A 22,763-nucleotide genomic window follows, 5' to 3' on the forward strand; every position below is an offset into this window, starting at 1 on the left:
TCATTTCTCGCAATATGAATTGACTCTTTAAAACTAAACATTAAAAACAGAAATTGAAAATAGCTCAGCACGTGAGCCAAGGCTCAACTCACTTCTCACAATATGAGTTGATTTTTAAAACAAAATTTGTAAAACAGATTTTGAAAATACCTCAGTATGTGACCCGAGGCTCAACTCACCTCTTGTAATATGAGTTTATTTTTGCAAAGCATAAATTGAAAAAAAAATAAAAATAAAAATCAATATGAGCTGACTTTTTTGAAACACAGAAATTGAAGAACAGAAATGGAAAACACCTCAACGTCTTGAGGTTCAACTCACCTCTCGCAATAAGAGCTGATTTTTTTTGAAAAACAGAAATTGAATAACAGAAATGGAAAACACCTCAGCGTCTTGAGGTTCAACTCACCTCTCGCAATATGAGCTGATTATTTTTGAAAGACAGAAATTGAAAATACCTCAACGTGTCTTGAGGCTCAACTCACCTCTCGCAATATGAGTTGATTTTTGAAAAACAAAAATTGAAATTACCTCAGCGTCTTGAGGTTCAACTCACCTATCACAATATGAGTTAATTTTTTTGAAAAACAAAAATTGAAAATACCTCAACGTGTCTTGAGGTTCAACTCACCTCTCGCAATATGAGCTGATTTTTTTAAAGACAGAAATTGAAAATACCTCAACGTTTCTTGAGGCTCAACTCACCTCTCGCAATATGAGTTGATTTTTCACAAACAAAAATTGAAATTACCTCAGCGTCTTGAGGTTCAACTCACCTATCGCAATATGAGTTGATTTTTTTGAAAAACAGAAATTGAAAATACCTCAACGTGTCTTGAGGTTCAACTCACCTCTCGCAATATGAGCTGATTTTTTTTAAAAGACAGAAATTGAAAATACTTCAACGTGTCTTGAGGCTCAACTCACCTCTCGCAATATGAGTTGATTTTTGACAAACAAAAATTGAAATTACCTTAGCGTCTTGAGGTTCAACTCAGCTATCGCAATATGAGTTGATTTTTTTGAAAAACAGAAATTGAAAATACCTCAACGTGTCTTGAGGTTCAACTCGCCTATCGCAATATGAGTTGATTTTTTTGAAAAATAGAAATTGAAAATACCTCAACGTGTCTTGAGGTTCAACTCACCTCTCGCAATATGAGCTGGTTTTTTTTGAAAGACAGAAATTGAAAATACCTCAGCGTGTCCTGAGGCTCAACTCACCTATCGCAATATAAGTTGATTTTTTGAAAATGAAATTGAAAATACCTCAACGTGTCTTGAGGCTCAACTCACCTCTTGCAATATGAGTTGAGTTTTGACAAACAAAATTGAAATTACCTCGGCGTGTCCGAGGCTCAACTCACTTCTCGCAATATGAGTTGATTTTTTGGAAAAGAAAATTTGAAAAATGAATTTGTATGAGTTGATTTTTTTGGAAAAAGAAAATTTGAAAAAGAATTTGAAAATACCTCGGCGTGTGAGTCAAGGCTCAACTCACTACTGCAATATGAGCTGATTTTTTGAAACACGAAATTGAAGAATGAAATGGAAAACACCTCGGCGTCTTGAGGTTCAACTCACCTCTCATAATATGAGCTGATATTTTTGAAAGATGAAATTGAAAATACCTCAACGTGTCTTGAGGCTCAACTCACCTCTTGCAATATGAGTTGATTTTTGACAAACAAAAATTGAAATTACCTCAGCGTCTTCAGGTTCAACTCACCTATCGTAATATGAGTTGATTTTTTTGAAAAACAAAAATTGAAAATACCTCAACGTGTCTTGAGGTTCAACTCACTTCTCGCAATATGAGCTGATTTTTTAAAAGACAGAAATTGAAAATACCTCAACGTGTCTTGAGGCTCAACTCACCTCTCGCAATATGAGTTGACTTTTGACAAACAAAAATTGAAATTACCTCAGCGTCTTGAGGTTCAACTCAGCTATCGCAATATGAGTTGATTTTTTTGAAAAACGAAAATTGAAAATACTTCAACGTGTCTTGAGGTTCAACTCACCTATCGCAATATGAGCTGATTTTTTTTTAAAGACAGAAATTAAAAATACCTCAACGTGTCTGGAGGCTCAACTCACCTCTCGCAATATGAGTTAATTTTTGACAAACAAAAATTGAAAATACCTCAGCGTGTCCTGAGGCTCAACTCACCTATCGCAATATGAGTTGATTTTTTTGAAAAACAGAAATTGAAAATACCTCAACGTGTCTTGAGGCTCAACTCACCTCTTGCAATATGAGTTGAGTTTTGACAAACAAAAATTGAAATTACCTCAGCGTGTCCCGAGGCTCAACTCACTTCTCGCAATATGAGTTGATTTTTTTTGGAAAAAAAAATTTGAAAAATAGAATTTGAAAATACCTCAGGGTGTGAGTCAAGGCTCAACTAACCACTCACAATATGAGCTGATTTTTTTGAAACACAGAAATTGAAGAATAGAAATGGAAAACACCTCAGCGTCTTGAGGTTCAATCACCTCTCGCAATATGAGCTGATATTTTTTGAAAGACAGAAATTGAAAATACCTTAACGTGTCTTGAGGCTCAACTCACCTCTCGCAATATGATTTGATTTTTGACAAACAAAAATTGAAATTACCTCAGCGTCTTGAGGTTCAACTCACCTATTGCAATATGAGTTGATTTTTTTGAAAAACAGAAATTGAAAATACCTCAACGTGTGTTGAGGTTCAACTCACCTTTCGCAATATGAGCTGATTTTTTTGAAGACAGAAATTAAAAATACCTCAACATGTCTTGAGGCTCAACTCACCTCTCGCAATATGAGTTGATTTTTGACAAACAAAAATTGAAATTACCTCAGCGTCTTGAGGTTCAACTCACCTATCGCAATATGAGTTGATTTTTTTGAAAAACAAAAATTAAAAATACCACAACGTGTCTTGAGGTTCAACTCACCTCTCGCAATATGAGCTGATTTTTTTGAAAGATGAAATTGAAAATACCTCAACGTGTCTTGAGGCTCAACTCACCTCTCGCAATATGAGTTGATTTTGACAAACAAAATTGAAATTACCTCGGCGTGTCACGAGGCTCAACTCACCTATCGCAATATGAGTTGATTTTTTGAAAAAGAAATTGAAAATACCTCAACGTGTCTTGAGGCTCAACTCACCTCTTGCAATATGAGTTGAGTTTTGACAAACAAAATTGAAATTACCTCGGCGTGTCCCGAGGCTCAACTCACTTCTCGCAATATGAGTTGATTTTTTTTGGAAAAAGAAAATTTGAAAAATAGAATTTGAAAATACCTCGGCGTGTGAGTCAAGGCTCAACTCACCACTGCAATATGAGCTGATTTTTTGAAACACGAAATTGAAGAATGAAATGGAAAACACTTGGCGTCTTGAGGTTCAACTCACCTCTCTAATATGAGCTGATTTTTTTGAAAGACGAAATTGAAAATACCTCAACGTGTCTTGAGGCTCAACTCACCTCTTGCGATATGAGTTGATTTTGACAAACAAAATTGAAATTACCTCGGCGTCTTGAGGTTCAACTCACCTATCGCAATATGAGTTGATTTTTTGAAAAATGAAATTGAAAATATCTCAACGTGTCTTGAGGTTCAACTCGCCTCTCAATATGAGCTGATTTTTTTAAAAGACAGAAATTGAAAATACCTCAACGTGTCTTGAGGCTCAACTCACCTCTCGCAATATGAGTTGATTTTTGACAAACAAAAATTGAAATTACCTCAGCGTCTTGAGGTTCAACTCAGCTATCGCAATATGAGTTGATTTTTTTGAAAAACGAAAATTGAAAATACCTCAACGTGTCTTGAGGTTCAACTCACCTCTCGCAATATGAGCTGATTTTTTTAAAAGACAGAAAGTGAAAATACCTCAACGTGTCTTGAAGCTCAACTCACCTCTCGTAATATGAGTTGATTTTTGACAAACAAAAATTGAAAATACCTCAGCGTGTCCTGAGGCTCAACTCACCTATTGCAATATGAGTTGATTTTTTTGAAAAACAGAAATTGAAAATACTTCAACGTGTCTTAAGGCTCAACTCACTTCTTGCAATATGAGTTGAGTTTTGACAAAAATTGAAATTACCTCGGCGTGTCCTGAGGCTCAACTCACTTCGCAATATGAGTTGATTTTTTAGAAACATAAATTAAAAAAACGAAAATTGAAAATACCTCGGCGTGTCACGAGGCTTAACTCATTCTCATAATATGAGTTGATTTGAAAAGCGAATTTGTAAGGCAAAATTGAAAAAGAAATTGAAAATACCTCGGCGTGCCTCGAGGCTCAACTCACCTCTCGCAATATGAGTTGATTTTTGAAAAATAGAAATTAAAAGCAGAAATTGAAAAACAGAAATTAAAAATACCTCGGCGTGCCCCGAGGCTCAGCTCACCTCTCGCAATATGAGTTGATTTTTGAAAAGCATAAATTGAAAAAACGGAAATTGAAAATACCTCAGCGTGTGACCTGAGGCCCAACTCACCTCTCGCAATATGAGTTGATTTTTTTGAAAGATAGAAATAAAAACATCAAAATACCAAAAGATGTCATCTGGTGGAACTCAGGTGTCCATTCCTTTGATTCAGTACAACTATCATCGAAATCTCTTGTTCTGCTGAAATACATGTATATGTCATGCATGATGTTATCATGAAATGCACATGTTTGCCTTAAATGCCTTTATGCCTACATGATCATGCTATGTGCCTTGGGCTTGCTTGTCATATATCCCTTTCCGTCACGATTTTTGATAATCTGTGTTCATTGCTTTGACTCTTGACTTTCTCTTCAGGACCTGTACCCATCCTCTAGCTTCACGACTAATCTGCGTTTCTCAGATATCGCTCTTTTGCCCCTGGTTGAACTTTGTCCTTGCTTTGAGGCTCTTGTACTTATCAAATTCTTATTCGGGTAATGCTTAGCACTTCTTTTGTTTAGAGTATGTCATTTCACTATTTATCATGTAAATGAACCACATAATGAGATGCATGAAAATGGTCATGTAGGGACAAAAGGATACCTCACATTTATTCATTTCAAATGTAGCAAACAAAGAAATTTAATCAATGATAGTAAAAAAAAAGTGTCATAAAGAGAAAGGGGATCGCATTTCAACAAATACAAATGCTCTAGATATTCAACGCATGAACTCTTCCACGTTCCTCAATCAAGAATCTTTTCGAGCATGGCTTTCTTGCGTAAGAGATTTCGAGTTTTCAAAAATGCTTCAAATACTGTAGTCTCTCTATTTGACCCACCGTTCAAAATGCCTTGCTTTTTAAGCCAGTGCTTGCTTTATTAGAACGCCCTTTAGATTTTTCATCCTAATCTTTTGTGTTAATCAAGACGCCCTTTTCGGGTTTTCACCTTGATCCCTCTCTCTTTTTCTTTTTTCTTTTATTTTCTTTTCTCTTTTTTTTTAAGATGCCCTTTTTCGGGTTTTCATCTTGATTTTCCTTTTTTTAAGCATAATATTTCTTCCCAGTATCTGAATTCACTGGATTCAGTAACTCTTTCCCATCCATATCAGTGAGAATCAAAGCTCCGCCCGAGAATGCCTTCTTTACGACATATGGTCCTTCCCAATTTGGTGCCCATTTTCCTCGTAAGTCCTTTTGTATTGGAAGAAATCTTTCTCAGCACGAGTTCTCCTTCGTGGAATTCTCTTGGCTGTATTTTCTTGTCATGGGTCGCGATCATTCTCTTCTGGTACATCTGTCCGTGACAAATTGCCTTTAAACGTTTTTCTTCGATGAGGTTTAACTGGTCATATCGAGCTCGAACCCATTCTGCCTCCTCTAGTTTCGAATCTATTAAGACTCGTAAAGAGGGGATCTCAACTTCGATAGGTAGCACAGCTTCTATTCCATAGACCAGAGAGAAAGGAGTTGCCCCCGTAGATGTCCGTACAGATGTGCGATATGCATACAAAGCAAATGGTAGCTTCTCGTGCCAATCTTTATATGTCTCAGTCATTTTCCCAATAATCTTCTTAATATTCTTATTGGCTGCTTCAACAGCTCTGTTCATTTTCGGGCGATAGGGTGACGAGTTATGATGCTTTATTTGAAATTGCTCACACACTTCCTTCATCATTTTGTTGTTTAGATTCTCGGCGTTATTTGAAATGATTCTCTTAGGCAAACTATATGACAAATGATTTCCTTTTTCTAAAATTTGCAAACTGCAGTCTTTGTCACATTGGCAAACGAAGCAGCTTCTATCCATTTTGTGAAGTAATCAATAACCACAAAAAATGAACCGGTGTCCATTAGAAGCTTTTGGGGAAATTGGCCCTATAACATCCATGCCCCACATAGAAAAGGGCCACGGAGAAGTCATGACATGAAGGGGCGAAGGGGTTACATGAATCTTATCGCCATAAATTTGACATTTGTGGCATTTTCTTGCAAAACTAATGCAGTCGCTTTCCATCGTCAGCCAGTAGTAACCGAGTCTCATAATCTTCCTGGCCATAGTGAAACCATTGGCATGTGTCCCACAAATTCCCTAGTGGACATCTTTAAGTATTCTTCTGGCTTTAACAGCATCTACGCATCTCAAGAGCACTTGATCTTTTCCTCTTTTATACAGGATGTTCCCATCAAGAACAAATCCCGCTGCCATTCTTCTGATTGTTTGTTTGTCATTCTCATATGCTTGTTCGAGATACTTTTGGTTCTTGACATATTCTAAGATATCATGGAACCATGGCCGTCCATCTGGTTCTTTTTCAATGCTGAAACAATGTGCAGGGACTTCATATATGCTCATTTGAAGAGGCATTATTTTTGTTTCTCTGTTTGCTTTGAACATTGAAGCCAAAGTGGCCAGGGCATCAGCCAATTGGTTTTCTTCTCGTGGGAGGTAATTAAAAGTTATTTCTTCGAATTCTTTAATCAGCTCTGCCACTAGATCACTGTATTTGACCAGTTTCGAATCTCTCACTTCCCAATCTCCACGGACTTGGTATATTAGCAAGGCTGAGTCTCAGTATACCTCTAAAGTTTTGATGTTTCGTCCAATTGCTGCACGAAGTCCCATGATACAAGCCTCATATTCTGCTATGTTATTGGTATAGAAAAAGTTCAGCTTAGCAGTGAGTGGGTAATGGTTTCCTTCTGGTGATACTAAGACTACTCCAATCCCATGCCCCAATGCATTCGATGCACCATCAAAGCTCATCTTCCATGACTTTTATTTTGATGACTCACATTCTTTTTCTATAATACACATCAAGTCTTCATTTGGGAAATCAAATCTCAATGGCTCGTATTCCTCCGTTGTTCGAGTTGCTAAGAAGTCAGCTATTACACTCCTTTTTATCGACTTTTGGCTCACATAGACGATATCATATTCTGATAGTAAGATCTGCTATCGTGCCATTCTTCCTGAGAGTGCAAGTGATTCCATCATGTACTTTATTGGGTCTAACTTTGAAATTAGCCATGTCGTATGATACAGCACATATTGCCTGAGTCTCTGAGCTACCCAAACTAGAGCGCAACAGTATTTTTCTATGGATGAATACTTTGCTCATATTCATTGAATTTTTTGCTGAGGTGGTAGATCGCCTTTTCTTTCTTTCCGGACTCGTCATGTTGCCCTAGTACGCAACCCACTGAATTCTCGAACACAGTCAAATACAATATCAATGGTCTTCCCGGCATTGGTGGTACTAGCACTGGAGGACTAGACAAATACTGTTTTATCTTGTTAAAAGCCACTTGGCACTCCTCGTTCCATTCTCCGGGATTATGTTTTCGAAGGAGTCGAAAGATTGGGTCGCATTGGTTGGTAAGTTGAGCGATAAATCGGGCGATGTAGTTTAATCTCCCTAAAAATCCTCTGACTTCCTTTTGCGTGCACGGAGGTGGTAACTCTTGAATGACTTTTATTTTATCTGGATCAACTTCAATGCCTCTCTCGCTGACAATGAAGCCAAGCAATTTTCCTGAGGTAGCCCCAAACGTACATTTGGCCGGATTGAGCTTTAGCTGGAACTTTCTCAGTCTGTCGAACAACTTTTTCAAGTTCACTACATGCTCTTTTTCCCCTCGGGATTTAGCAATCATATTGTCGACATAGACCTCTATTTCTTTATGTATCATGTCATGGAATAACGTTACCATAGCCCTCTGATATGTTACTCCAGTATTCTTTAACCCAAATGGCATCACCTTGTAGCAGAATGTTCCCCATATTGTTATGAAGGTAGTTTTCTCCATATCCTCAGGGGCCATCTTGATCTGATTATACCCTGAGAATCCATCCATGAAAGAAAACAATGAATGTTTTGCTATGTTATCCACCAACGTATCAATGAGTGGTAAGGGAAAATTATCTTTGGGACTTGCTCGATTCAGGTCACGATAATCCACGCACATTCGTACTTTACCGTCTTTCTTTGGTACCGGAACTATGTTGGCCACCCACTCTGGATATTTGGAGGTTTGTAGGAAGCCAGCATCAAATTGCTTCTTGACTTCCTCTTTTATTTTCAATAACATCTCAGGTCTCATCCGTCTTAGCTTTTGTTGAATGGGTTTGCATTCTGGCTTCAATGGGAGCTTATGGACCACTACATCTTCATCCAATCCTGGCATATCCTGATATGACCACGTGAATACATCTTTGTGCTCACGGAGCAAAGCAATCAAATTATGCCTGGTGCCCCCTGAAATAGAGGTCCCAATCTTCACTTCTTGCTTTCTTTCTTCAGCTCCCAAGTTTATTGTTTCAACAAATTCTTGATGAGGCAAAATCTATTTATCCTCTTGTTCCACCATTCTTAGCAAGTCGAGACGAGGCAGGTCTTGACATTTTCTTGACTTGAATTCTCCTAAACAAATGACCTTCTCAAAATCGATTTCGGGACTCGTAACGGGTTTGTTCATGCAATTGATATCTGAGCACCTGAAAGTTGAATGAAAAAGGAAACTATAGAGGGGCATCCAAGTATTGAAACCAACAAACTGAATGTTATGGTATGGCATGAGGCAAATGTAAAGATAGGCTATGAAATGATTATGGAATTAGTGATAATGCGAGAAATCGTGACAAAATGCATCTTCATTAATATTCATTTAAATGATAAAGAGTAAATGCAAGCTCTTACAAAAGAATTCTATTATATCTAAGGACATAACAGAATGTTAATGTTTGAGCATCACTTTGAAGACTTATAAACTACAAGAAGATCCTCGGCAGTCCAATTGTTCAACATAAAACCCGGGGGACAAGGGCGTATCTTTAAGACGTCTTTACTCGCGTCAGCTCCTTTGTCAATGACATTTATACTGATATTCTAAAAACCCTCTTTGATCATTAACATTGTGCTTTGTGCACTATACTGCCCTGGGTATATCATTCCCGCAAACGCAAATGTTCTTGACAAATGAGGGAATTCCATGGGCTCCATTCTGGTTCTCGGCCTAATGTTCTCGCGATCCTTCTTTCCTGATCTTTCTTCCACTGCTTTCTTCTTTGACGCATGTCCAGCTGGAACCTTAAACCGTATCGAGCCTTGTGGTGTACTGGCTTTAGAGCCCTGACTATTCCTTGCAGATATCTCCCTAAACCTCTTCTTGCTCGAACTCCCCTTCCTACAGTCAACTTGACACCCATTCTGGTATTTCTCGATAGTTTTGGCACCGAAATTCTATTTCCCTCAGCGACAAAAGTGGCATTGACAAATTCAAGGGATCAGAAGGAACATTCCACTGCGTCTTTACTTACTTCAAGATATGGCGCATCAGTAGAGATAGATGCGATAATATCTTCTTCTCCCTCGACAGTGACCAAACAACCATCCATGATGAACTTTACTTTTTGATGGAGAGAGGATGGAACTACTCGGCGAGAATGGATCCGTGGCCTTCCTGAAGGCGCTTATACGAGGGTGTGATGTCCATGACTTGGAACTCGACATTGTAAATGTAAGGGCCCACTTCTAAAAGGATATCAATCTTTCTCATAACTTCACGCCTTGTCCCATCGAATGCCCTTACCGTGGAATGACAGGGCCTTAAATAGGACAGATCTATCGGAATTCTGGAAAGCGTGGCCAAAGACATGACATTGAGTGCCGAGCCATTATCGATAAGCACATTCGGTATTATGTAGCCCTTGCAATGAGTCGTAACATGTAGTATTTTCACGGAGCCTCTACCATTGGGTGGTATTTCGTCATCACTAAAAGAAATGAAATTATCCGTATTCAAGTTGTTCACCCATCTGTCCAGCTTCTCCACGGATATATTGTTTGCCATGTAAACTTGATTCAACACCTTCAGCAAAGCGTTCCGGTGTGGCTCCGAATTTAGCAGCAGAGATAAAACCGAGATTCGTGCTGGTTGCTTATTCAATTGTTCCACCACATTGTATTCACTGTGTTTGACAAATTTCAAGAATTCCTGTGCTTCCTCCTCATCCACAGGCTTCTTAGTTTCTTGCACGGGTGGAATTTCTTGCTCGACTTCAGCCTCATGTATCACTGCTTTCCCTTTTTGCTTCCAGTCACTATTCTTCTTCACTGATTCGACCTCTTTCGAATAACATCTTCCACTTCGGGTAAAATGACCTACCTCTCCAACATCTCCAGTTATGGCTTTGAGCTTTTCATCTTCCGGTGTGACGATATTGATGTCATATTTCCATGGTATGACTTTGTCGTCCTTGTACGGGAAAGGAGACGGTACTTCGATTATTATTTTTGGTTTCACCGGCTCTTTCATTGCATCGTAATAAATTATTAACGGTCGATCCGCGCTATAAGGGAGACTTGATGACTGGTTGTCAGAGGTACATACTTCTCTTTCGTTGGTCTCTTCCCTCTTGTTAAGGACCTTAATCTCCTTATTATCCATCCGGTCTTGAAGCAACCTTTTAAATTCCTCACACGACTGAATGTCGTGTCCTACAATTCCTTGAAAATTGCAAAAACTTTGACCTTCTTCTCCGAGAATTCTATCGGGGTGACAAAGCAATCCTTTCTTAACCAGTACCTCCCAGATTTTCTGCAGAGGCGTCCTTATTTTCGAAACACATCTTTTGACTTTCCATTCGTCCTCTTTCCCCACTGTGCTCACATTCCCTTCAGCATGGTTAGGGAACCCGTTGCGTTACTGGCACTATCGAACCGTAGGATACCCGCGTCAATGAGTCCTTGAACTCTCCTCTTAAAGGCTAGGCAATTCTCCGTGGAATGCCCCTGGTTCCCTGCGTGGTATGCACAACTAGCGTTTGGATCGTACCACTTTGGGTATGGAGGTTTAAGGTGTAACACCCCCTAACTCCAAACCGTCGCCGGAACAGGGCTACGAGGCATTACCGGATATATCAGACAACTTATGGATATTTTACAATTATTTTAACATTCATAGTATAATTGAAGAATTATGTCCCTATAATGGACTTTCGAAGCCCAACACAAGTATTAAAGTGGAATGAAAGCAGGACTTATTCGAGTATTTAGAGAAATATATATATATTTTTACAAAAATTTAATGACATTTCTTCTTAATTTTTACATAAAACCCCCGCAAATTCAAACCAAAACCACCTAATCCAAAACCAATGGCACAATCAAAAACAATTTAAACCTAAATATATCTAAATCATAACCAATTCATTAACATAGTCATTTAATAACTAAACATTCATAATATTAATCCAAATTAACTAATAACGCATTCATTTTTTTTCATTCCAACTTATACCAAATTATATAATATAATATTTACCATTTTATCAAACTAATAACAAAATATGGTATACCATTCTTATAACTAACTTTACAAGTATATCTATATAACTTATACAACACCTAGTACATGCCACTTTCAATTAAGAAAGAAAACATCACCCAAAATCTTTTCATTTGAAGTCGGGATCACTCGGATGTTGGACGAAAACTAGACTTCTATTAACTGCGCAGACGGAGACAACAGTCATGCTGAGTATTTCATACTCAAGTGGTATTACCATAATTCAAATTGCAATAGCAATTAAAAAATAAAATAAGAACTCAGCATCAAATAACAATTCTTTTTTTTTTTTAGCTATTATTCAATTTTAGTTACAAATCACATTTACCAGGTTTTAATCACCACAATCATTTTAAATCCATGCATTTCATTTCCAATCTAAATTTTCAGTCCACAATTTTAATTTCCTTCATATTCACTAATACAGTCGATCAAATTCATTTGAACTTCTCATTTCAATTATTCACCCTATTAACATTTCGGACTTTAACGGATACAGATTCCAACCCAAACACACAAGATGCGGCACATTGTGCCTAAAGCAGTACATAGTACACGATCGATATCGACACATAAAGTGCCTAAAACGACACACGAGGTGCACGATACGACACACGAGGTGCTTGAAATACGACACATAAAGTGCCTGATCGATAAAGCCGGCAAATCCCGTACACTTCCATATCCTATGGCATGCCAATTATATTCGACTTAGCCCGACTAGTTAATAGGGTATTTCAATTCTCAATTCACTTTCATTTCCATTCCAAGATTACTTTTCAATTAAAATTTTCACATTCAAATCAATTTACAATTCAATTATACATACACATTCACCATTCAATTCAATTCTCATTCAACTCAAATATCAATACTTACCTTATAATTCACTTATTAAATATAGAATTGATATATAGCATTTAATAAAAAGTAATTTGAATTATAGTAATACAAACCGTGAATTTCTCGTTTAATCCTCGATAGCTTTCTCCTTTCCTTTGTGCGCCGATGTCTTGGGTTCTTTGTTAACTACGAAAATAATAATAATTTATAATCATCAATATAACACAATTCAATTTAATCCATGAGCCTAAACATGCAAATTTAACCATTTTAATGTATATATATAATTTCACCATTAAGCTGTCTACTTGAGTCATTGTTACTAAATTATTTATATCTTGCGCTACGAAACTCGAAATTAATATCCATAAATTTTCCTTAAAACTAGACTCATATGTCTTCTCACCATAAGATTTTCAGAATTTTTAGTCCAGCCAATTAGTACAGTTTATTCATTAAATACTCCCCTGTTATTTCATTTGACAGTTCTGACCTCTCTCTACTAAAAATAAATTATCTCATCGTACAGAACTCGAATAAGGTTCTTGTTTACTTATTTTGAAACTAGATTCATTAAGGAGTTCACACATATAAATTACACTCCATAATAATTTTTGTACAATTTATAATGATTTTCCAAAGTTAAGACAGGGCATCTCGAAATCACCCCGAACCAGTCTTACAAAATTTCAAATATCTCTTGATTCATCAATTCATTGCTTACACTATTTATACTATAAGAAACTAGACTCAATAAGATTTAATTACATCTTTTGTTCATCCTCTAGTTCAATTTATAAAATTTTTAGTGAATTTTCAAAGTCAGACCATTGCTACTTCCCAAAACTGTTTTGATGTAAAATGTTAATAACCAAATTTATAACACCAATTCACACCTTATGTCTATTCAAATTTCATTTAAACTCAAATTTAACTATTAAATTTTCAACATATTTTCTTAATTCTGAAATTTTCCTCAATTTAGTCCCTAAAACACAAAACTTATAGCTTACTTTGCAATTCAATCCTTATATCTATTTTAACTTGAATTTCATTCAATTAAACCCCTATTTCATTTTTTTATTCAACATGAACAGTATTTAGAATTCTAATAACTTTCAAAATATTAATTTAATTTCATCAAAACTTTGTTCTAAAGCTTTTAAAACATTAAAATTAAGTAAAAGGGCTAAATTAACTTACCTATTAAACTTTCAAACCTTCAAACCCTAATTCTCCTTTTTCTTTTCTTTCTTCTTTCTTTCTTTCCTTCCCCCTTTTCGTTTGCCTATTCATTTCTTTTCTTTGTTCTTTACTTTATTTTCTTTCTTTTATTTGTTTTAGTTGCTAATAATATATTATAATTTAATTTAATCAATCAATAACAAATATCTAAGAAAAGCCTTAGATTTTTTACGGTTTATGCCGCCTCATCTATGCTAATTGGTAAAATTGCTAGTTTGGTCCTTTTATTTTCTATTGATCTATAATTGAACCTTTGCCCTTTATTCAATTTAGTCATATTTACTAATTACTCTAAATTAAGCTAAATTCACCTAATTTAAACCTAATTAAACATATCGCTATACTCATAAATATTTCTAGTAATTATTTCGAACTCGATTTACTAAGACGGAGGCCCGATAATGTACTTTTTCCGGTGCCTGTGAATTTTGGGTCATTACATTTCTCCCCCCCTTAATAAATTTCGTCCTCGAAATTTACCTGAGAATAGATGAGGATATTGTGCTCTCATCGTTTCTTCCGGTTCCCAAGTCGCTTCTTCCATACTATGACTCCTCCATAACAGTTTTACTAGAGGGACCCGTTTACTTCTCAGCTCTTTTACTTCTCGAGCTAATATCTGAACCGGCTCTTCTTCATAAGTCCAATCAGACCGAATTTCAATATTTTCAGTAGGAATAATGTGGGAAGGATCCGATCTATATCTCCGGAGCATCGAAACATGAAAAACATCATGAATTTTCTGTAATTCTGGAGGTAAAGCTAGTCGGTAGGCAACAGGCCCAATTCTTTCCACAACCTCATACGGCCCAATAAAACGTGGACTTAACTTATGCTTTCGGCCAAATCTCAAAACTTTCTTCCAAGGTGATACTTTGAGGAATACTTTATCACCAACAGAATATTCAATGTCTCGCCGTTTCAAGTCTGCATATGATTTCTGCCTATCAAAAGCTGCTTTCAATCTATCTTTAATCTTCTTAACTGTTTCTTCTATTTCTTGAATCAATTCTGGCCCAATCATTTTTCTTTCATCCAATTCTGTCCAACATACCGGTGATCGACACCTTCGACCATATAATGCTTCATACGGAGCCATTTGAATACTAGATTGGAAACTATTGTTATAGACAAATTCAGCTAATGGCAAATAACGTTCCCAACCTGATTCAAAATCAATGATACAAGCCCGAAGCATATCTTCTAATATCTCAGATACCCTTCTGATTTGTCCATCATTTGCGGATGAAAAGCCGTACTAAAGTTAAGTCGAGTACCCAATGATTCATGTAGCTGTCTCCAAAATCTCGATGTGAACCGAGGATCTCGATCTGAGATTATTGACACCGGAATACCGTGTAATCTAACAATTTCTCGAATATACACTTCTGCAAGCTTTTGCAATGACCAATCTATTCTAACAGCTATAAAGTGAGCTGATTTTGTAAGCCGATCAACAATTACCCAAATAGCATTCTTTTTACTTGCTGACAATGGCAATCCTGTAACAAAATCCATTGTAATACGATCCCATTTCCACTCAGGAATGCTAATAGGCTGAAGTAATCCAGTAGGAACTTGATGTTCTGCCTTTACTCGCTGACATGTCAAACATTTACTAACATATTCAACTATGTCCCTTTTCATTCCAGGCCACCAATATAATTCTCGTAAATCACAATACATCTTCGTTCCACCAGGGTGCAAAGCAAAAGCACTATCATGTGCTTCTCGAAGAATTAACTCTTTTAGTTCAAAATTAGCTGGAACACAAACTCGGTTTTGAAACCTCAAACAATCATACCCGTCAATATTAAAACTCTTGGTTGTACCATTCTGAACCATTTCTCTTTTCTTCAATAGTCTATCATCTTTCATCTGAGCTGCTCTAATCTGATCAAACATCATCGGCTTTGCCCTTAATTCAGCTAGCAAGCTTCCATCATCATTAATACTAAGTCGAGCAAATATTGCCCTTAATTCCCCCACTGCTTTTCTACTCAATGCATCAGCTACCACATTCGCCTTTCCCGGGTGGTAATCTATAATACAATCATAATCTTTCAGAAGTTCGATCCACAGTCTCTGTCTTAAATTCAACTCCTTCTGCGACAGAAGATATTTAAGACTTTTGTGATCCGTGTAAATGTAGCATTTTTCACCATATAGGTAATGCCTCCAAATCTTTAAAGCAAAAATTACTGCAGCTAGCTCCAAGTCGTGCGTCGGGTAATTACGTTCATGTGGTTTTAATTGTCGAGATGCATAAGCTACGACCTTCCCATCTTGCATCAATACACAGCCCAGACCGCTTAGAGAAACATCACTATACACGACAAAATCTTTTCCCGACTCGGTAATGTTAATCTGGTGCCTCTGTCAACATTTGTTTCAAAGTCTCAAAACTCTTCCGCCTTTGGTCATCCCGGATAAAAGGAACATTCTTTTGCGATGAGTTTAGTTATTGGTAGTGCTATCTTTGAGAATCCATTTACAAACCTCCTGTAATACCCAGCTAGACCGAGAAAACTGCGTACCTCTGATACATTCTTGGGTGGTTTCCATTGGACAATCGCTTCAATTTTCTTTGGATCAACCCGAATTCCGTCTGCAGATACTACATGTCCCAGAAATACAACCTCTGATAACCAGAATTCACATTTACTGAGCTTTCCATACAACTGCTTTCTCTCGTAAAATCTGTAGAACTATTCAAGATCTTGATCATGTTCGCTTCGTCTTCGAATATACCAATATATCATCAAAAAAAATCACCACAAACTGATCTAAATACGGCTGAAAAATACGGTTCATCAAATCTATGAAAGCAGCTGGGGCATTAGTCAACCCAAACGGCATCACCAAAAATTCATAATGACCATAACGAGTACGAAAGGCAGTCTTAGGCACATCACTTTCCTTCACCTTTAGCTGATAATACCCAGATCTCAAATCAAATTTTGAGAATACTGAAGCTCCCTTAAGTTGATCAAACAAATCATCTATACGAGGCAACGGATACTGGTTCTTGATCGTCACTTTATTCAACTGTCGATAGTCAATGCATAACCGCATAGAACCATCTTTCTTTTAAACAAACAACACTGGAGCTCCCCAGGGTGAAATGCTTGGTCTAATAAATACACGATCTAGTAAATCCTGTAACTGCACCTTCAACTCTTTCAACTCAGTGGGCGACATTCGATATGGAGGTATAGAGATTAGTGCTGTACCCGGATACACTTCAATAGCAAATTCAACCTCTCTGTTAGGTGGTAAGCCCGACAATTCTTCAGGAAATACATCTGAAAACTCACATACGGTCTGATCGACTACACCGACTTCCAACCGAATCGAATTAATAACATATGCCAAATATCTTTGAACAACCTATTTGAAGCAATTTATTAGCTTTCATTACCGAAATGATGCGTGTCGGACCACCAATACGGATGCCACTTACTTCAACTCTATCCCCATCCTCCATCGAATCTCGAACCTCTTTTGTAACAATCCAAAATCACCCCATATTCGGATAACCAATCCATGCCCAAAATTATATCAAAGTCCCCAAATGGCATAATTAACAAGTCAACCAGAAAAGTTTTATTCTGTATAATCAACGGGCATCTTAGACAGACCTGATTCACTAACACTGTTTTCCCCAACGGACTCGACACCTCAATAGACACTCTAGACATTTCGGATTTTAATTTTATCAACTCAACTAAATTCGATTTAATGTAAGAATGTGAAGATCCAGGATCAATTAACGCATAAACAGGCTCAGAATACAATAAAAATATACCTATTACCACATCGTGGGCATCGCCTTCTTCACGAGTTTTGACCACATAAGCTCTAGCTGGTATTCTGGCTTCAGACTGCTGAGTAATAATATCACTGCTCCTTCTACCAGCTCCTCCTCTAACAACCGAACTACCTCTACGTAGACCTCTGCCTCGGCGGTTGATATCGATTTACGTGATGTGATAGGAGTATCATTTTTATTCTTCGCGGTCTTTAACAAAATGCTCGTCGACCCACAACGAAACAACCTCCGATCACTTTCCAACATTCACCCAAATGTCTCTTTCCACAATGTCCACATTCTAGAATGTCCACATCTCGAGGTGGACCTCGTATACTACCGATGAGATCGTCGTCTGCTTTTCCCGGCTTCTTCCACCTCTGTCGATCTAAAACGAATCTCCAACCACCCCGAGATTCTTTTGGTCTTTTCAATTTGAGGGTTCCAACTAGTAGTTCCGTGACGCTTCCGGTGGTCTAACACTTTGAGTCTTTTATTAAAGCCCAACACTTGTTCTACCATTTTAGCTCGCTCAATCAAGTCTACCATTTCAGAATGTCGTTGAGATACCAACGTAATTCGATCTCATTTCAGAGACCCGTAAAATCTCTTACAACTATCGACTCAGGTTGGAATAAACTCGAGGCATATCTCTCGAGTCTCGAGAATTCTCTCTCATAGTTTATTCTTGACATGTCACCTGTTGTAACGTCAAAAACTCTTGTTTCTTGTCTTCGATGTACATTTCTCCGATATATTTCTTTTGAAACTCTTTCTGAAATAGATCCCAAGTTATCTGATTCTCTGGTAAGTGTCGAACCACTGATTCCCACCATAAGTATGCTTCTTCTTGTAACAACGATACAGCACAAATCAAACACTCTTGGGGGGTACAATCTAATTGTCGTAAAATTCTTTTAGTCGACTCCATCCAATTTTCAGCTACAGATGGATCGACTCCTTTCAGACCCATAAATTCATTGGCACCATACTTTCTCAATTCCTTTATCGGGGCCCGTCTTTGAATTGGAACTGAAGTCATAGCAGGAACAATTTCCACTATTCTTTGTAGTGCATCGGCAATTTTTCTATTTGTATCAGAATCATCTCTATCATTTCTTCTTTCTGCTCTAGGAGGTTGGTTTCTCATCGGGTTAATACTAGGTGTTACCGATTCAGTTTCATCTAACCCGTAAGATTCTTCTTCTCTAGTATGTATTTCTTTATCAGTATCATTTATTCTTTCATCCGACATCTTTAATCTATAAAACAAAACAAATAAATAGATCAGCATCCAAAAATCCCGACTCAATTTCGACTCAAAAGTGGCATGTACTTCTAGACTCAATTTCGAGCTCGATATAGCCCGAGAATCAGCTAAACCTGATAGCTCTGATACCAACAAATGTAACACCCCCTAACCCCAAACCGTCGCCGGAACAGGGCTACGAGGCTTTACCGGATATATCAGACAACTTATGGATATTTTACAATTATTTTAACATTCATAGTATAATTGAAGAATTATGTCCCTATAATGGACTTTCAAGCCCAACACAAGTATTAAAGTGGAATGAAACGGACTTGTTCGAGTATTCAGGAAATATATATATATTTATATTTTTTTACAAAAATTTCGAATGACATTTCTTCTTAATTTTTACATAAAACCCTTGCAAATTCAAACCAAAACCACCTAATCCAAAACCAATGGCACAATCAAAAATAATTTAAACCTAAATATATCTAAATCATAACCAATTCATTAACATAGTCATTTAATAACTAAACATTCATAATATTAATCCAAATTAACTAATAACTTCATTCATTTTTTTCATTCCAACTTATACCAAATTATATAATATAATATTTACCATTTTATCAAACTAATAACAAAATATGGTATACCATTCTTATAACTAACTTTACAAGTATATATATATAACTTATACAACACCTAGTACATGCCACTTTCAATTAAGAAAGAAAACATCACCCAAAATCTTTTCATGAAGTCGGGATCACTCGGATCTTGGACAGGACACTAGACTTCTATTAACTCGCAGACGAAACAAGCGTCTGTTGAGTATTTCATACTCAGTGGTATTACCATAATTCAAATTGCAATAGCAATTAAAAAATAAAATAAGAACTCAGCATCAAATAACAATTCTTTTTTTTTAAGTTATCATTAAATAACAATAAATAAACAATCTTTAGCTATTATTCAATTTTAGTTACAAATCACATTTACCAGGTTTTAATCACCACAATCATTTTAAATCCATGCATTTCATTTCCACTCTAAATTTTCAGCCCACAATTTTAATTTCTTTCATATTCACTAATACAGTCGATCAAATTCATTTGAACTTTTCATTTCAATTATTCACCCTATTAACATTTCGGACTTTAACGGATACATGGATTCCAACCCAAACACACCAGTACGGCACATTGTGCCTAAAACGGTACATAGTACCTGATCAGTATACGACACATAAAGTGCCTAAAATGACACACGAGGTGCTGAAATACGACACATAAAGTGCCTGATCGATAAAGCCGGCAAATCCCATACACTTCCATATCCTATGGCATGCCAATTATATCCGACTTAGCCCGACTAGTTAATAGGGTATTTCAATTCTCAATTCACTTTCATTTCCATTCCAAGATTACTTTTCAATTAAAATTTTCACATTCAAATCAATTTACAATTCAATTATACATACACATTCACCATTCAATTCAATTCTCATTCAACTCAAATATCAATACTTACCTTATAATTCACTTATTAAATATAGAATTGATATATAGTATTTAATAAAATGTAATTTGAATTATAGTAATACAAACAGTGAATTTCTCGTTTTAATCCTCGATAGCTTTCTCCTTTCCTTTGTGCGCCGATGTCTTGGGTTCTTTGTTAACTACGAAAATAATAATAATTTATAATCATCAATATAACACAATTCAATTTAATCCATGAGCCTAAACATGCAAATTTAACCATTTTTAATGTATATATATAATTTCACCATTAAGCTGTCTACTTGAGTCATTGTTACTAAATTATTTATATCTTGCGCTACGAAACTCGAAATTAATATCCATAAATTTTACTTAAAACTAGACTCATATGTCTTCTCACCATAAGATTTTCAGAATTTTTAGTCCAGCCAATTAGTATAGTTTATTCATTAAATACTCCCCTGTTATTTCATTTGATAGTTCTGACCTCTCTCTACTAAAAATAAATTATCTCATTGTATAGAACTCGAATAAGGTTCTTGTTTACTTATTTTGAAACTAGATTCATTAAGGAGTTCACACATATAAATTACACTCCATAATAATTTTTGTACAATTTATAATGATTTTCCAAAGTTAAGACAGGGCATCTCGAAATCACCCCGAACCAGTTTTACAAAATTTCAAATATCTCTTGATTCATCAATTCATTACTTACACTATTTATACTATAAGAAACTAGACTCAATAAGATTTAATTACATATTTTGTTCATCATCTAGTTCAATTTATAAAATTTTTAGTGAATTTTCAAAGTCAGACCATTGCTACTTCCCAAAACTGTTTTGATGTAAAATGTTAATAACCAAATTTATAACACCAATTCACACCTTATGTCTATTCAAATTTCATTTAAACTCAAATTTAACTATTAAATTTTCAACATATTTTCTTAATTCTGAAATTTTCCTCAATTTAGTCCCTAAAACACAAAACTTATAGCTTACTTTGCAATTCAATCCTTATATCTATTTTAACTTGAATTTCATTCAATTAAACCCTATTTCATTTTTTTTATTCAACATGAACAATATTTAGAATTCTAATAACTTTCAAAATATTAATTTAATTTCATCAAAACTTTGTTCTAAAGCTTTTAAAACATTAAAATTAAGTAAAAGGGCTAAATTAACTTACCTATTAAACTTTCAAACCTTCAAACCCTAATTCTCCTTTTTCTTTTCTTTCTTCTTTCTTTCTTTCCTTCCCCCTTTTCGTTTGCCTATTCATTTCTTTTCTTTGTTCTTTACTTTATTTTCTTTCTTTTATTTGTTTTAGTTGCTAATAATATATTATAATTTAATTTAATCAATCAATAACAAATATCTAAGAAAAGCCTTAGATTTTTTACAGTTTATCTTTGCCTCATCTATGCTAATTGGTAAAATTGCTAGTTTGGTCCTTTTATTTTCTATTGATCTATAATTGAACCTTTTCCTTTATTCAATTTAGTCATATTTACTAATTACTCTAAATTAAGCTAAATTCACCTAATTTAAACCTAATTAAACACATCGCTAGACTCATAAATATTTCTAGTAATTATTTGAACTCGATTTACTAAGACGGAGGCAGATAATGTACTTTTTAGGTGCTCGTGAATTTTGGGTCATTACATTTCTCCCCTTAATAAATTTCGTCCTCGAAATTTACACGAGAATAGATGAGGATATTGTGCTCTCATCGTTTCTTCCGGTTCCCAAGTCGCTTCTTCCATACTATGACTCCTCCATAATAGTTTTACTAGAGGGACCCGTTTACTTCTCGGCTCTTTTACTTCTCGAGCTAATATCTGAACCGGCTCTTCTTCATAAGTCCAATCAGACCGAATTTCAATATTTTCAGTAGGAATAATGTGGGAAGGATCCGATCTATATCTCCGGAGCATCGAAACATGAAAAACATCATGAATTTTCTGTAATTCTGGAGGTAAAGCTAGTCGATAGGCAACAGGCCCAATTCTTTCCACAACCTCATACGGCCCAATAAAACGTGGACTTAACTTACGCTTTCGGCCAAATCTCAAAACTTTCTTCCAAGGTGATACTTTGAGGAATACTTTATCACCAACAGAATATTCAATGTCTCGCCGTTTCAAGTCTGCATATGATTTCTACCTATCAAAAGCTGCTTTCAATCTATCTTTAATCTTCTTAACTGTTTCTTCTATTTCTTGAATCAATTCTGGCCCAATCATTTTCTTTCATCCAATTCATCCAACATACCTGGGTGATCGACACCTTCGACCATATAATGCT

At 36.0% G+C, this 22,763-nt stretch overlaps 1 protein-coding gene across 1 annotated transcript; it reads right to left on the bottom strand.

The window, feature by feature from the left end:
• Positions 1-15,077: 15,077 nt before the first annotated feature.
• Positions 15,078-18,234, bottom strand: LOC128280458 (uncharacterized). The gene is made up of 6 exons (XM_053018607.1): positions 18,026-18,234; positions 17,516-17,831; positions 17,019-17,264; positions 16,766-16,922; positions 15,554-15,886; positions 15,078-15,310 (listed from the first exon to the last, which is right to left on the bottom strand). Exons 1-6 carry the CDS (start codon positions 18,232-18,234, stop codon positions 15,078-15,080), a joined length of 1,494 nt encoding a protein of 497 aa, XP_052874567.1.
• Positions 18,235-22,763: the final 4,529 nt, after the last annotated feature.

Source organism: Gossypium arboreum, chromosome 9 (assembly GCF_025698485.1).
Source record: "Gossypium arboreum isolate Shixiya-1 chromosome 9, ASM2569848v2, whole genome shotgun sequence".
Classification (NCBI taxonomy): Eukaryota; Viridiplantae; Streptophyta; class Magnoliopsida; order Malvales; family Malvaceae; genus Gossypium; species Gossypium arboreum.